The sequence below is a fragment of the Carassius gibelio genome, chromosome A9 (genome assembly GCF_023724105.1).
Source record: "Carassius gibelio isolate Cgi1373 ecotype wild population from Czech Republic chromosome A9, carGib1.2-hapl.c, whole genome shotgun sequence".
Classification (NCBI taxonomy): Eukaryota; Metazoa; Chordata; class Actinopteri; order Cypriniformes; family Cyprinidae; genus Carassius; species Carassius gibelio.
The window spans coordinates 10,885,429-10,899,471 of record NC_068379.1 but is presented as its reverse complement, the minus strand read 5'-3'; the positions used below and the strand labels follow the sequence as shown (position 1 = coordinate 10,899,471).

The 14,043-nt window shown below is 38.1% G+C and overlaps 1 protein-coding gene across 1 annotated transcript in view; it reads right to left on the bottom strand.

Moving 5' to 3' along the window:
* The window catches only part of si:dkey-11f4.7 (piezo-type mechanosensitive ion channel component 2), a 293,659-nt gene that overhangs the window by 137,534 nt on the left and 142,082 nt on the right, over positions 1-14,043 (bottom strand). Inside the window, 3 exon segments of the mRNA XM_052605318.1 lie at positions 2,394-2,540; positions 8,115-8,291; positions 8,391-8,554. Of these exon segments, the coding sequence (XP_052461278.1) occupies positions 2,394-2,540; positions 8,115-8,291; positions 8,391-8,554 (488 nt within the window).

Here is a 14,043-nt window from a genome sequence, read left to right as displayed (position 1 = left end):
TTGGAGGTCGGTGACCAGCCTGTGTCTCCAGCTCACATTGTCTAAATGGTAGCATCTGTGTAGTTTGCTCTTGATGCTTATTTCCCAAATCAAGTTTATTTTAACTGGATAGGGAGTTTTACATCTGCCGTACCCAGTGCACTAAATAAGCACATCACTTCACTACTCAAGCCCTGTTCTTCACTACTCGCCCCCTCACTTACATTTTGCATCATCACTCTCAGAAGGCTGAACTACTGGTAACAAACCTTGCTGAACCAAAAAAAGTTTGTCTGAGATCTCACAATTCTTTTTTACTAGCTGTTTTTTTTAATAATAGGAATGGCATAACACTCAATCTCATACAGATCAGCTTTACGGCATAAGCCTAAAACTTCAAGAAAAGGTTGCTGTTCAAATGTCTCAATACTAAACTCCATTATTTTATATTCCTTTTTCCGACACACAAACCAAAACTGCCAAAAAAAAAAATATTAATCACCAGCCAAATGAGAAGGAATATACATACCGTAGGGTGAGCCCCCATTTGTTACGGCCCATTTTATAAGGCTAAGATGTGAACGCATGATGTTAATGTGATTTCAGCCACAATCAACAGATCACCAAAAACAAATAATACTTTGTAAGACCAATAAAAAAATAAAAAAATTAGTGAATTGTTGGCCTTCTTTTCATTTACTGTACACGTACTCAATGCACGGTTGGGCTCCTTTTGCTTTAATTACTGCCTCAATTTGGCGTGGCATGGAAGTGATCAGTTTGTGGCACTGCTGAGGTGATATGGAAGCCCAGGTTTCTTTGAAAATGGCCTTCAGCTCATCTGCAGAAGGAAGCATGAAGTGTTTCAAAATTCTTGGTAAACGGTTGCAGTGACTTTGGTTTTCAAAAAATCATAATGGACAAAAACCAGCAGATGACACTGCACCCCAAATCATTACAGACTTTGGAAACTTAACGCTGGACTTCGAGCATCTTGGGCTATGAGCATCTTCACCCTTCCTCCAGACTGTAGGACCTTAGTTTCAAATGAAAAACAAAACTTGCTCTTATCTGAAAAGAGGACTTTTGTACAACTGGGAAACAGTCCAGTTCTTCTCCTTAGCCAAGGTAAGCCGCCTCTGATGTTTTCTGTGGTTCAGGAGTGGCTTCACAAGAGGAATATGACAACTGTATCCAAGTTCCTTGATATGTCTGTATGCCTTGACCTCAGCCTCAATCCGTTCTTTGTGAAGTTCACTCAAAGTCTTGAATTGATTTTACATTGCAATCCTCATAAGGCTGCAGTTCTCTCGGTTGGTTGTACATTTTTTTCTTCCACACTTTTTCCTTCCACTCAACTTTCTGTTATCATTCTTGGATACAGCACTCTGTGAACAGCCAGCTTATTTGGCAATGAATGTTTGTGGTTTACCCTCCTTGTGAAGGGTGTCAATGATTGTCTTCTGAACAGCTGTCTTCCCCATGATTGCGTAGCCTAGTGAACCAAACTCGAAGACCATTTTGAGGGCTCAGGAAACATTTGCAGGTGTTTTGAGTTGATTAGCTGATTGGCATGTAACCATATTCTAATTTGTTGAGATGTGAGCCAAAATCATCACAATTAACCAAAGACTTAAACTACTTCAGTCTGTGTGCATTGAATTTATTTAATAGTCAAGTTTCACAATTTTAGTTGAATTACTGAAATAAATTAACTTTTCCACAACATTATAATTCATTGAGATGCACCTGTATATGCACTATGAATTAATTAAACAGCAAACAATAGCCACAAGATGTATTTGGCGATCTGTTGATGGAGGTGAAATCAGGAGCTCATTGCGCCACTACAGCAAATGCCAAAATTAACTTCTCATGTTTTGGTAGTGCTGCCCTTTTAAAGTCATCCACTTCTGGATCCACCCATAATGTTCCTTGATGATCTGCCAGTCCCTGCAGGCACACTCATGTAAAAAAAGCGAGACACACAAGAACAAAGATGCCAAGGAATCATAACACCCCCAACACTGCACATTTTAATGATTTTTTTGACACGTCGATTTCAGGTCTTGGAGTCCCTATAAATGCTTATGACAGGAGTAGAGTGGGTCTGATTTAAGGAGAGGCTAAAATGTACAGTGGTTTACATACTCCAGAAATGCTTGAACGTGGTTGGGAATCACTGTGTTAGAGTGCTTAACAAAACAGAGAAATGTGATAATTTCAGGCCAATTTAATCATAATAACATTAATATAACTGCTTATTAAGTTTTGTATACATTTAAAAATTTAGCTAATTACTTACAGAGCTTTAAATGGTTTGGGTCTTCAGTACCTAAGTGAGCTTTATGATGACATTATAGTCCATAAAATAGTGACATTATAGTCAATAAAATAAATACTTAGCAGAATACCCAGAGACAGGGTAGGATACGATCTTCACACTTCCTCAGTCCGCCAACCCACATTGCTGGATCTACTGGTGCCAAATACAGAACTGAATTCCTCAACAGCTCTGCTTTGTTATCAGTGATCCAACTCTCATTAGATGATGACAGGCCCTTTGGAAAAGTTGGATTATTAAAGAACATGCCACCAACATTCCAGAAAATGTTAACCACACATGAATACCTACTAAGGTTGGATATGGTTCCTTTGCTATGGTTCCTTGAATTCTAATGGGATCTGAGGTAATCTAATGAGGTCTCTTATGTGGACTTATGAGGTCTGTGTGAGGACTCTAATGACATCTATTCAGATCTGAGAGGTAGGGCCATGCTAAGTGATTTTTTAGGAAGTCTTCGTTAATTATATATATAGTATAGACCAAAAGTTTGGACACACCTTCACATTCAAAGAGTTTTCTTTATTTTCATGACTATGAAAATTGTAGAGTCACACTGAAGGCATCAAAACTATGAATTAACTCATGTGGAATTATATACATAACAAAAAGTGTGAAACAACTGAAAATGTCATATTCTAGGTTCTTCAAAGTAGCCACCTTTTGCTTGGATTACTGCTTTGCACACTCTTGGCATTCTCTTGATGAGCTTCAAGAGGTAGTCACCTGAAATGGTTTCACTTCACAGGTTTGCCCTGTCAGTTTTAATAAGTGTGATTTCTTGCCTTATAAATGGGGTTGGGACCATCAGTTGTGTTGTGCAGAAGACAGGTGGACACATAGCTGATAGTCCTACTGAATAGACTGTCAGAATTTGTATTATGGCAAGAAAAAAACAGCTAAGTACAGGAAAACGAGTGGTCATCATCTTTAAGAAATGAAGGTCAGTCAGTCCGAAAATTGGGAAAACTTTGAAAGTGTCCCCAAGTGTAGTCACAAAAATCATCAAGCGCTACAAAGAAACTGGCTCACATGCGGACCGCCCCAGGAAAGGAAGACCAAGTCACTTCTGCTGCGGAGGATAAGTTCATCCGAGTCACCAGTCTCAGAAATCGCAGGTTAACAGCAGCTCAGATTAGAGACCAGGTCAATGACACACACAGTTCCAGCAGCAGACACATCTCACGAATCAGGCCTTCATGGTAGAATATCTGCTAGGAAACCACCGCTAAAGAAAGGCAACAAGCAGAAGAGACTTGTTTGGGCTAAAGAACACAAGGAATGGACATTAGACCAGTGGAAATCTGTGCTTTTGTCTGATGAGTCCAAATTTGAGATATTTGGTTTCAACCACAGTGTCTTTTTGCGACGCAGAAAGGTGAACGGATGGACTCTACATGCCTGGTTCCCACCGTGAAGCATGGAGGAGGAGGTGTGATGGTGTGGGGGTGCTTTGCTGGTGACATTGTTGGGTATTTATTCAAAATTGAAGGCATACTGAACCAGCATGGCTACAACTAGGGATGGGTATCGTTAAGGTTTTAACGGTATTACTACTCTTACCGATACTGCTTAACGGTCCGGTACTTTAACGGTATTCTTATCGGTACTTTGTGTTATGTTAGGCACATAATGCACTTTTGAAAGATGCTTTGACAGATTGCTTGTGTTTCCGCCCTTACATGCAAAAATTTTGTTGCACTTATGACAACCACTGCATCCACTCTAGTGAAGTATAACCACACTTTGGAACGTTTTGCTGTCTTCGCCATCGTCACTCTTTGTATTAAGCAGGAGTTTTTGTACTGTAAGGGGCCGTTTGCATATCGCGTCTAAAAACGCGTGGAAAATGCTAGGCACGCCGCTTTCTGATTTTTTTCCCCAAAGCCTTCAGGCACTTGCGCTCCTGAAGAGTCTGCCGTTGCTAAGCAACCATGACCTGCTCTCTCCATGAAGACACGGAAATTTCAGCAATGGATGAATGGATTTGCAGCACTAAAAACTGCTTGAAGTAGCACTGCTACTAAACTAATTTAAAAATCCACATACAGCTATCAGCTGTTCCTTCATTTTGGCTGAGCTTTCAACATTGTTACAGAAAAGGTGAGGAAGCTACATGACCTGCGGTGCGCTTGTGTCATTCTGAAAAGTTGAGATGTTTTTAACTCGATGCGGTGCAGACGTGCCTGGAAAAAAACAAGCTCGTCGGACCGTGTGTGCGTCGCGACCGCATCGCTTCCATTATGAGCGCGCATACCGCGCACCTGCATTTGAAATAACGAACTTGAGCGCGCAAAAGACGCGATATGTGAACAGCCCCTTATGTGTGTGTGTGTGCAGAGATGTATAGTAACGAAGTAGAACTACTTCACTACTGTACTTAAGTACTAAAAGGCGGTATCTGTACTTTACTAGAGTATTTTTTTTTCTCCTACTTCCACTTTTACTTCAGTACATATTTTCGCTGAGTTTAATACTTTTACTCCGATATTTTTTTTTTTTATGTGCTGCATCGTTACTCGTTACAATTATAAAAATGTTACGAATCATTCCATTACAAACCACTGCCAGAACTGTAGATGGCATGGCAGGTTTGATGAAGCTGGCACATTATTGAGCGAATCAAGCGATTAAGAAGACTGCGCATGCTGACTGAACTGCTGTGAAGAGAGAAATGAACACCGAGCCGAGCCAGATAATGACTCGTTCACGAGTCAAGAACCGGTTGCATCGGTTTTCGGATCACCGGTAGTTCTTTCTGACAGTTCGATTCAATAAACCGGTTGAAGAAAACAGTTCACCGATTCTTTTGCGCTCGAAGCAATGGCGTCATTGGCGTTGACTGCACCTGGGCTCATAACATTAACACAGAATTAGTTCAGAATCAATCACCAAAAGAATGAGTTCGTTTCAGACGCTCTGTGTGTCGGTTTGCTTCACGCTAAATCACACATGCGCAGTATCATCAGCTCCTTGGTTCACGAATCGGACGCGTCTGACAGAAACGGTTCTTGACTCGTGAACAAGTCATTATCTGGCTCAGCTCGGTGTTCATCTTCAGTTCTCTCTTCACAGCGGTTCAGTCAGTTTGAGTCAATGAATTACTCCGGGATATTGGTATTGGAGTGTCAGACACATTAAACAAGTTAACAACTTAATTCATCTGTGGATTAATGCGTATTGGAGACGCGAACCGTTTAAAACGATTCAGTTCGATTTGGTGAACTGTTTCAAAAAGATCCGGTTACATCTAATGATTCGTTCGCGAACCGGATATCACAAACTGCTTTGTTTTTAACTGTCTTACAAACAGACACGGAAGAGAAGACAATGCTGAATAAAGTCATAGTTTTTGCTATTTTTGGACCAAAATGTATTTTCGATGCTTCAAAAAATTCTAAATGACCCTCTGATGTCTTATGGGTTTGAAACAACATGAGGGTAAGTTATTAATGACATAATTTTGCAAATTGGGCTAACTAACCCTAGTAACCGTTTTTTGTTTACAAGAAGTTACAGTCAAAGGAATTGTGATTGTCCTTTAGGTTAATCATTTGAAATAGTAAAAACAATATGTTCAAACTTTTGACTACTTTCTTTAATAGCTACATAACACAATACTTCTACTTTTACTTTCAGTACTTGAGTAGTACATTTTAAAATACTTAAGTACAAGTTTTGATTACTTGCAATACTTGAGTACAAAAAATGTTGAATACTTTAGTACTTCTACTTAAGTGTGGTGCTTAAAGAGCACTTCAACTTCTACTCAAGTCACTTTTTTGATAGAGCACTTGTACTTTTACTCAAGTATGGGTCTCTAGTACTTTATACATCTCTGTGTGTGTGTCCGCGGCACACATGAGAGATCTCTTACATCTCACAGACAAAAGTCTTAATAATATCGCAAATTAGAAATAAGATAAAATGTGCACGATAACATCATTAAGCAAATCTCTTCGCCTTTGTCACTCTTTATTACTAAGCGGGAGTTTTCATACTGTTATGTCTGTGCGTGTGCCGCGCTCGTTGTGGTGTTTGTGTGTGTGTGTGACTGACAGACAGCCTCCGCACGTGCATGAGTGATCTTGCAGATCTCACAGACAAACGTCTTAATATGATGGCACATTAGAAATGTTTGGCGAGATTAAATGTGCACGATAACATTATTAAGCAAAAACACATAGTACATTATTTTTTCCCCCTCCAGTACCGAAAGCAGAACCGGTAGCATCAGATCTTACTGATACTACGGTCTTTCATAATTTAGCCCCGGGGCCAGTTTAATAGTGGGTTTCGGTACCCATCCCTAGCTACCACAGCATCTTGCAGCGGCATGCTATTCCATGCAGTTTGCGATTAGTTGGCCCATAATTTATTTTTCAACAGGACAATGACCCCAAACACACCTCCAGGCAGTGTAAGGGCTATTTGACAAAGAAGGAGAGTGATGAGGTGCTGCACCAGATGACCTGGCCTCCACAGTCACCGGACATTAACCCAATCGAGATGGTTTAGGGGTGAGATCGACTGCAGACTGAAGGCAAAAGGGCCAACAAGTGCTAAGCATCCCTCTGGGAACTTCTTCAAGACTTTTGGAAGACCATTTCAGGTGACTACCTCATGAAGCTCATCAAGAGAATGCCAAGAGTGTGCAAAGCAGTAATCAAAGCAAAAGGTGGCTACTTTGAAGAACCTACAATATGACATATTTTCAGTTGTTTCACACTTTTTTTGTTATGTATATAATTTCATATATAATTCCACATGTGTTAATTCCTAGTTTTAATGCCTTCAGTGTGAATCTACAGTTTTCATAGTCATGAAAATAAAGACAACTCTTTGAATGAGAAGGTGTGTCCAAAATTTTGGTCTGTACTGTATATATATATAAACTATGTTACATTAAAGTTATTGTCAACTCCTATAGGTCCACAGTCCTACAGAGTTCAGTTCAAATTAATTAAGGTTGAAGCTAAACTCTGCTGGGTTCTGCCCCTCTGGAACGGAGTTTGACACCCTTTATCTAAAGTATCCCACGGCAAACCCTATTCACATTATTTTTTTAACCTTTCACACCTCTGCCAGGTATGAGATTTAATCATCATTAATTAGTTTTTATTCTCGCATTACACTTGCTCAAATCCTTTTCATAACAATGTAGATTTACTCATCTGAAACAAAATTATTATTTTAATGAATATATAAAAATGTGCAATGTGTATATTAAATTATGACAGCACTATTTTACAGTCCTGTTCCCCATGTACGTGCTAAAAGTAATTACAATAACTGGGTAATAACTAGATACACACACATTGAACCTACCCCTAAATCTAAGCTTAACTATGTATTTACCTCATATTACCAATACTTTCTTAAGTTAGTACATTATAGGGCCTTTCACACTGCAGGAACCTTTTCATAGTACCAGAACTAATTGTGGAACTACCCACTTATGAATGTTTTCGCACAGCAGGAACTAGGTGTGATTTAAGTACAGAACTGTTTTTTTTTTTTTTTTTTTTTTTTTTTTAAACATCATGCAAAAATGACATCCCTATCACTAGCTTATGTCACATCCTAGTACACACAGTCGGTGTGAATGCAACCCTCTAAATGGTACTGGGAAATAGTTCGCACAAAATCGTCTCAGTACTTTAGTACTGTACATTTAATTCTGGAATTAAAGCAGTGCGAAAGGCCCATAAATGTACATGTAAGAACATTGTTAAATGAAGTACAATTAAAATTATGTTTAAAAGGCAGCAGTCACATAAATAATACTTACAGCAGTGCAGTTTGAAGAATACTCAGATGGTTTGATAGTTTTGAGCTGGTACATCATTTTACACACAACAATCACACAGGCCCAAACAGAAGACACATTGAAAGCCAAAGGCCGCAGTCTTGAGTACGGCAGAGCAAATGTCCACAGCACCAAAAACAACAAGTTCATCAGTGATACCTAAAATACATGCATATAAGAGTGTGTGAACCTACAACATTATATAGGTTCTATTTGAGGGTATTGTATGTGTGGGTTGTACTCTGGTTTATGTCTCACCTCCTGCACACACACCCAGATGATGCCTGTAGAGACTAGTTTGAAGCTGTGAAGCTCCAGTATTCTCCAGCAGAGCTCTTGAACTTTCCATAACCACAGAACAGCTTGCAGGGTCAACTCATGCACCCTTTCCATCACCACCAGCCACTGCTTCACTGTGGGAACTGCAATAAATGCACATATCTAATTATATCAATATATTGATTTAAGTAAAAAATGTTGAGCATGCAATGTGGATTTTTTTTCTTGTTCAATTAATTTAAAATAAACTACACCATCAAAATAAATCAAACTTCTGGGTGTCTACATGATGACTGTGATGTATAGAGACTTATTCAGTGAGCATTAACTATGTTTTGTCAGTTATGTGACGGATCACATCACAAAAAAAAAGTTAAATTTAACATGCTTATTCATGTTATTGTTGGCTAGCTGCAATGGCTGTGGCTGTATTCAGAGCAGGATTATCCATAAGGGCACTTGGGCCAGTGCCCAGGGGCACCAACCATTCACAACAACTAGGGGGGCACCACATGACACAAGCTTTAAGAATATTTTTTTGTAAATTGTTTTATTATTAACTTGAAATTTTTGAAAGACCATACATAACTTGTTTATGAACACTAACTTAACAACAACAATAATAATAATAATTATAATATAATAAAGATTACATGACCACTATCAGTCCCCCCCTTCCGTCCCCAATCTGTCAGAGTTGAGTTGGTCCACAACAAGTACGCGCAAATGTGTCATTGTTTTTAACTGCTACAGAAAATGAATCAAAATGGAGAGACGTCAATTGAGTGATTTTGCAAAAAGAAAGTTAAAGAAAGACAAGGACGCTAGACGTTACAATTCAAAATGTTCCAGGGATCGACATTTTTTTTTTTTTTTTTTACGATTGAAGAATGAGCTCAGGACAACAATGACACAGAAGCGATTGACTGCACTCTCCCTGTTTACCATTGAAGTTAAAGTTAAAACATTATCGTCTCCAGCCGCGAGAGGGCGCTCTATGCTGCTTAGTTCTCCTGTAGTCTACACTGAAGACACAGAGTGCCCTCTCACGGCTGTAGACGGTAATGTTTTTTTTTTTTTTTTTAAGGTCTCGTACTCTATCGCATACATTGTCAGTGTTGTGCGCTTGCACCTTAGACCTGTGTTGTGATAAACAGTAAAGTGTGTTCAAGCACCAGCCAAGAGAGTGTAAAGAAATACCCTTTGTGAGAAGCAGTTAAATCAGCGGGAGTTAAAAGCAAAGTTGAAAGTGTATTTATTTCTTGTCTCATTAGTGTTTAGAGCAGTTGTCGTTGCTAGGAAACACTTGTTTGTTTACTGTGTTGAGACGTGCTGCGTTTGGTCTCGTACCCTATCGCATACGTTGTCAGTGTCTTACTATGTGTTTCCAGATCCCTACTATCATTACCACTCGTAAACCATGCAACACACAATGTAGACAGCACAATCTTAACAACCTGCATACTTTGCCTATGTCTGCTAATACACTACTTTCTTTTCCTATTGGTCTCTGGAATTGCCAGTCTGCTGTAAACAAAACCGATTTCATTACTTCTATTATTAGTCATTCAAAGCTTAATCTCATGGCCCTAAAAGAGACCTGGATCAAACCAGAGACACTGCTACACCTGCAGCACTCTCCAATAATTTTTCATTTTCCCACTCTCCCCGTTTGACTGGAAGAGGTGGAGGTACTGGTCTGCTCATCTCTAATGATTGGAAATTTAATCCTTTACCATCTTTGGGTATCAACAGCTCCTTTGAATCTCATTCAGTTACTGTTACCTACCCTTTTAAAACACATTTTTTAGTTGTCTATCGACCCCCAGGACCACTGGGTAACTTTTTGGATGAATTAGATGTGTTGCTCTCAACCTTTTCTGAGGATGGTACTCCCCTAGTTATGCTTGGAGATTTCAACATTCATCTAGATAAACCTCTGTTTGCCGATTTCCACAATCTGCTTGCCTCTTTTGATCTCAACCAAGTGTCAACTTCTGCTACTCACAAGTCAGGCAACCAACTGGACCTTATTTATACACGAAACTGCTCTACTGATCATGTTCTGGTTACTCCACTGCACACGTCGGATCACTTCATCCTCACTCTTAACCTCAACATGATCCCTGACACATCACTTACCCCTCCACATGTCATCTTTCGACGTAACCTATGCACACTTTCACCCTCCCGGCTATCTGCAATGGTTTCATCTTCACTTCCTTCTCCTAAACTGTTTGCATCTTTGGATGCTAACAGTGCTACTGATACTTTCTGCTCCACTCTTACATCTTGTTTAGACACTGTTTGCCCCTTATCTTCCAGGCCAGCCCGTAACACCCCTTCTGCCCCCTTGGTTATCTGATGTTCTACGCGAACACCGTTCTAAGCTTAGAGCTTCTGAAAGTGTGTGGCGCAAGTCCAAAAATACTACTGATCTTATTGTGTATCAGTCACTCCTATCTTCTTTCTCTGCTAAAATGACATACTACCATAACAAAATTAACAATTCATCTAACTCTCGCATACTTTTTAAAACATTTTCCTCACTTATTTGTCCTCCTCCTCCTCCTCCTGATTCATCTCTAAAGCTGACGACTTTGCAACATTTTTCATTAATAAAATTAAACACATTAGTGCACAATTTTCCACACCACTATCAGTCAAGCTCATATCACCAGCAAACTTATACTCATTTACATCCTTCTCTTCACTCTCTGAGGCAGAAGTGTCAAAACTCATCCTTTCTAATCACCCTACAACTTGCCCGCTTGATCCAAATCCATCTCATCTCTTTCAAGCCATTTCTCCTGAAGTTGTACCTGCACTCACTCACATCATCAACACTTCCCTCCACACTGGTGTTTTTCCCTCATCATTTAGACAGGCACGTATAACTCCACTACTTACGTTTCCCTTCTTCCTTTTATTGCAAAAACACTTGAACGAGCTGTGTTCAAACAAGTCTCTACATTTCTCACACACAACAATCTCCTTGACAGCAACCAATCTGGCTTCAGAAGTGGACATTCAACTGAGACGGCCTTGCTCTCAGTTGTTGAAGCTCTAAGACTGGCAAGAGCAGAATCCAAATCTTCAGTACTTATCCTGCTTGATCTGTCCGCTGCTTTTGACACGGTTAACCACCAGATCCTCCTATCAATGCTTTTGAGGTAAAGTGCCCAGGGGCACCACACTGTCTTAATACGGCCCTGGCTGTATTAAAGCATATGATGATGGAGTAAACAGAAAAAAAAGTCTTTAGTAAGCAAAATAAGACACAAGAGATCTCTGGAGATATCACAGATGAGCAACCACATAAACACATATGTAATAAGACAAAGGAATTAAAGGAAACTTAGGGCATAAATACACATGGAATGTAATCAAGGAGAACAGTAAAAAGTGAGGGACTAATTAGAAACCAAGGAGACTAACTACTGCAAAACAGGACAGAACACTGTAACTCCAAAATAGAGCATAACCCTGACACTAGTAGATAAATGACTAATAGCCGGTACACTACGTAATAGTGTGGATGAAGGTTTCCTGCACCAATTAATCATTGGTCTTGTACATAGTAATTTATTTTATCATCACATTTTATCATCACATTTAACAATTGGCGTCGGTGAGTGTTGGCAGTGTAAGTGTGTGCATGCTTATGGCATTTGCAACCTTCCCATTTGCTGTTAGGGGAAACTTAGCTAGATATGTATAATTAAAGTTTTTCAAATGAAATAGCGGATAGTGGTATATCAAAGACAAGAGAAAACCTCAGTGGAAATTCATCAAGATACAATGCTTCATTCTTTCTTCTGTTGATTATGCGGTTCGTAGTGTCAGTGGTTAGTCAAAATCTATGGAGATCTCTCCTTTCAAACACAAATCGCTCAAAAGACTTGACTTGGTTCTGATTGCTGTGGACATGACTTGTTCATTCTCCTTGTGCTTAGAACAACTCTATAAGATCTGATGAGATCATGAGGTGTGCGACTGTCAAGAGATGATCAGAGATTTCTGCATTATGAACTCAATGTATGTTTTAATCACTTAATTTGGTAATCTTATTTCGGTAACACTTTAGAATACTGTTTCTTACTTACTACATAACTAATAACGAATTATTGAAGAGCTAACAGGTGATTATTCATTAACACTTAACTCACTACTGTTAACTACTAAGAAAGATGTGTTAACTAATCAGTATGTAATATAATTTTATGATTGTGTTAAGTAACAGTTAACTAATCAGTAATTAATATATTCTGTGAAACCTCCTGAAGAACTACTATTAATTATATACTAGTTAAGGTTCAAGAAAAATAACTATGAAGTAACTACTAATGAACAGTTTTACGCAAATAATCACTATAATAATCAGGCTGTGGCCCACAAATCAAGTACTGGAGTAAAAGTACAGATACCCCAATTAAATATTACTCCAGTAAAAATAAAAAGTAGGCCTATTCATTTTCAAAATTACTTGAGTAAAAGGACAAGTACAAAGTACTACTACGGTAGCAACTTTGTTACAGCCCACTTATTAGCTTATAATGGAAATGAAATATGGATTTTGTTTGCTTCTAAATGTTTAACTTTTGATTATGAAATGTTTGTTAAATTAGTTAGAATGTGGGCAGTATACATGTTAAAATGGAATAAAATATGCTGTATTAAGAAATGTTCTCATCTGAAATAACCAAGATTTCAGTCAAAATGATGTAGTTTATTATTATTTACTAATAGGTTCACTTTAGAATTCTGTTTCAGGTTCTAAGTAAATCCTGCAAAATTATCTGATAATTCTTTATTAGTTACTATTGGGTTCCCTATGTTTTCACTTTAGAATACTGTTTCAGGTTCTAAGTAATTCCTGCAGAATTAGCTAATAATTCTTTATTAATTACTACTGGGTTCTCAACATTTTCACTTTAGAATAGGCCTAATGTTTCAGGTTCAAAATAAGTCCTGCAGAATTATTTGTTCATTAATTATTAATTACTAATGGGTTCCCTATGTTTTCACTTTAGAATACTGTTTCAGATTCTAAGTAATTCTTCAGGAATTATCTGATAATTCTTTATTAATTACTAATAGTAACCCAACATTTTCACTTTAGAATAGGCCTAATGTTTCAGGTTCAAAATAAGTCCTTCAGAATTATTTGTTCATTAATTATTAATTACTAATGGGTTCCCTATGTTTTCACTTTAGAATACTGTTTCAGATTCTAAGTAATTCTTCAGGAATTATCTGATAATTCTTTATTAATTACTAATGGTAACCCAACATTTTCACTTTAGAATAGGCCTAATGTTTCAGGTTCAAAATAAGTCCTGCAGAATTATTTATTCATTAATTATTAATTACTAATGGGTTGCCCATATTTTCACTTTAGAATACTGTTTCAGATTCTAAGTAATTATTCAGGAATTATCTGATAATGATTTATTAATTACTAATGGGTTCCCAATATTTTCACTTTAGAATAGGCCTAATGTTTCCGGTTCAAAATAAGTCCTGCAGAATTATTTTATAATTCTTTATTAATTACAAATTGGATACCTGTATTATCACTTTTCCGCAGGCTTTGCCTTACATAAAGAAATTTAATGAATGATAATTTATA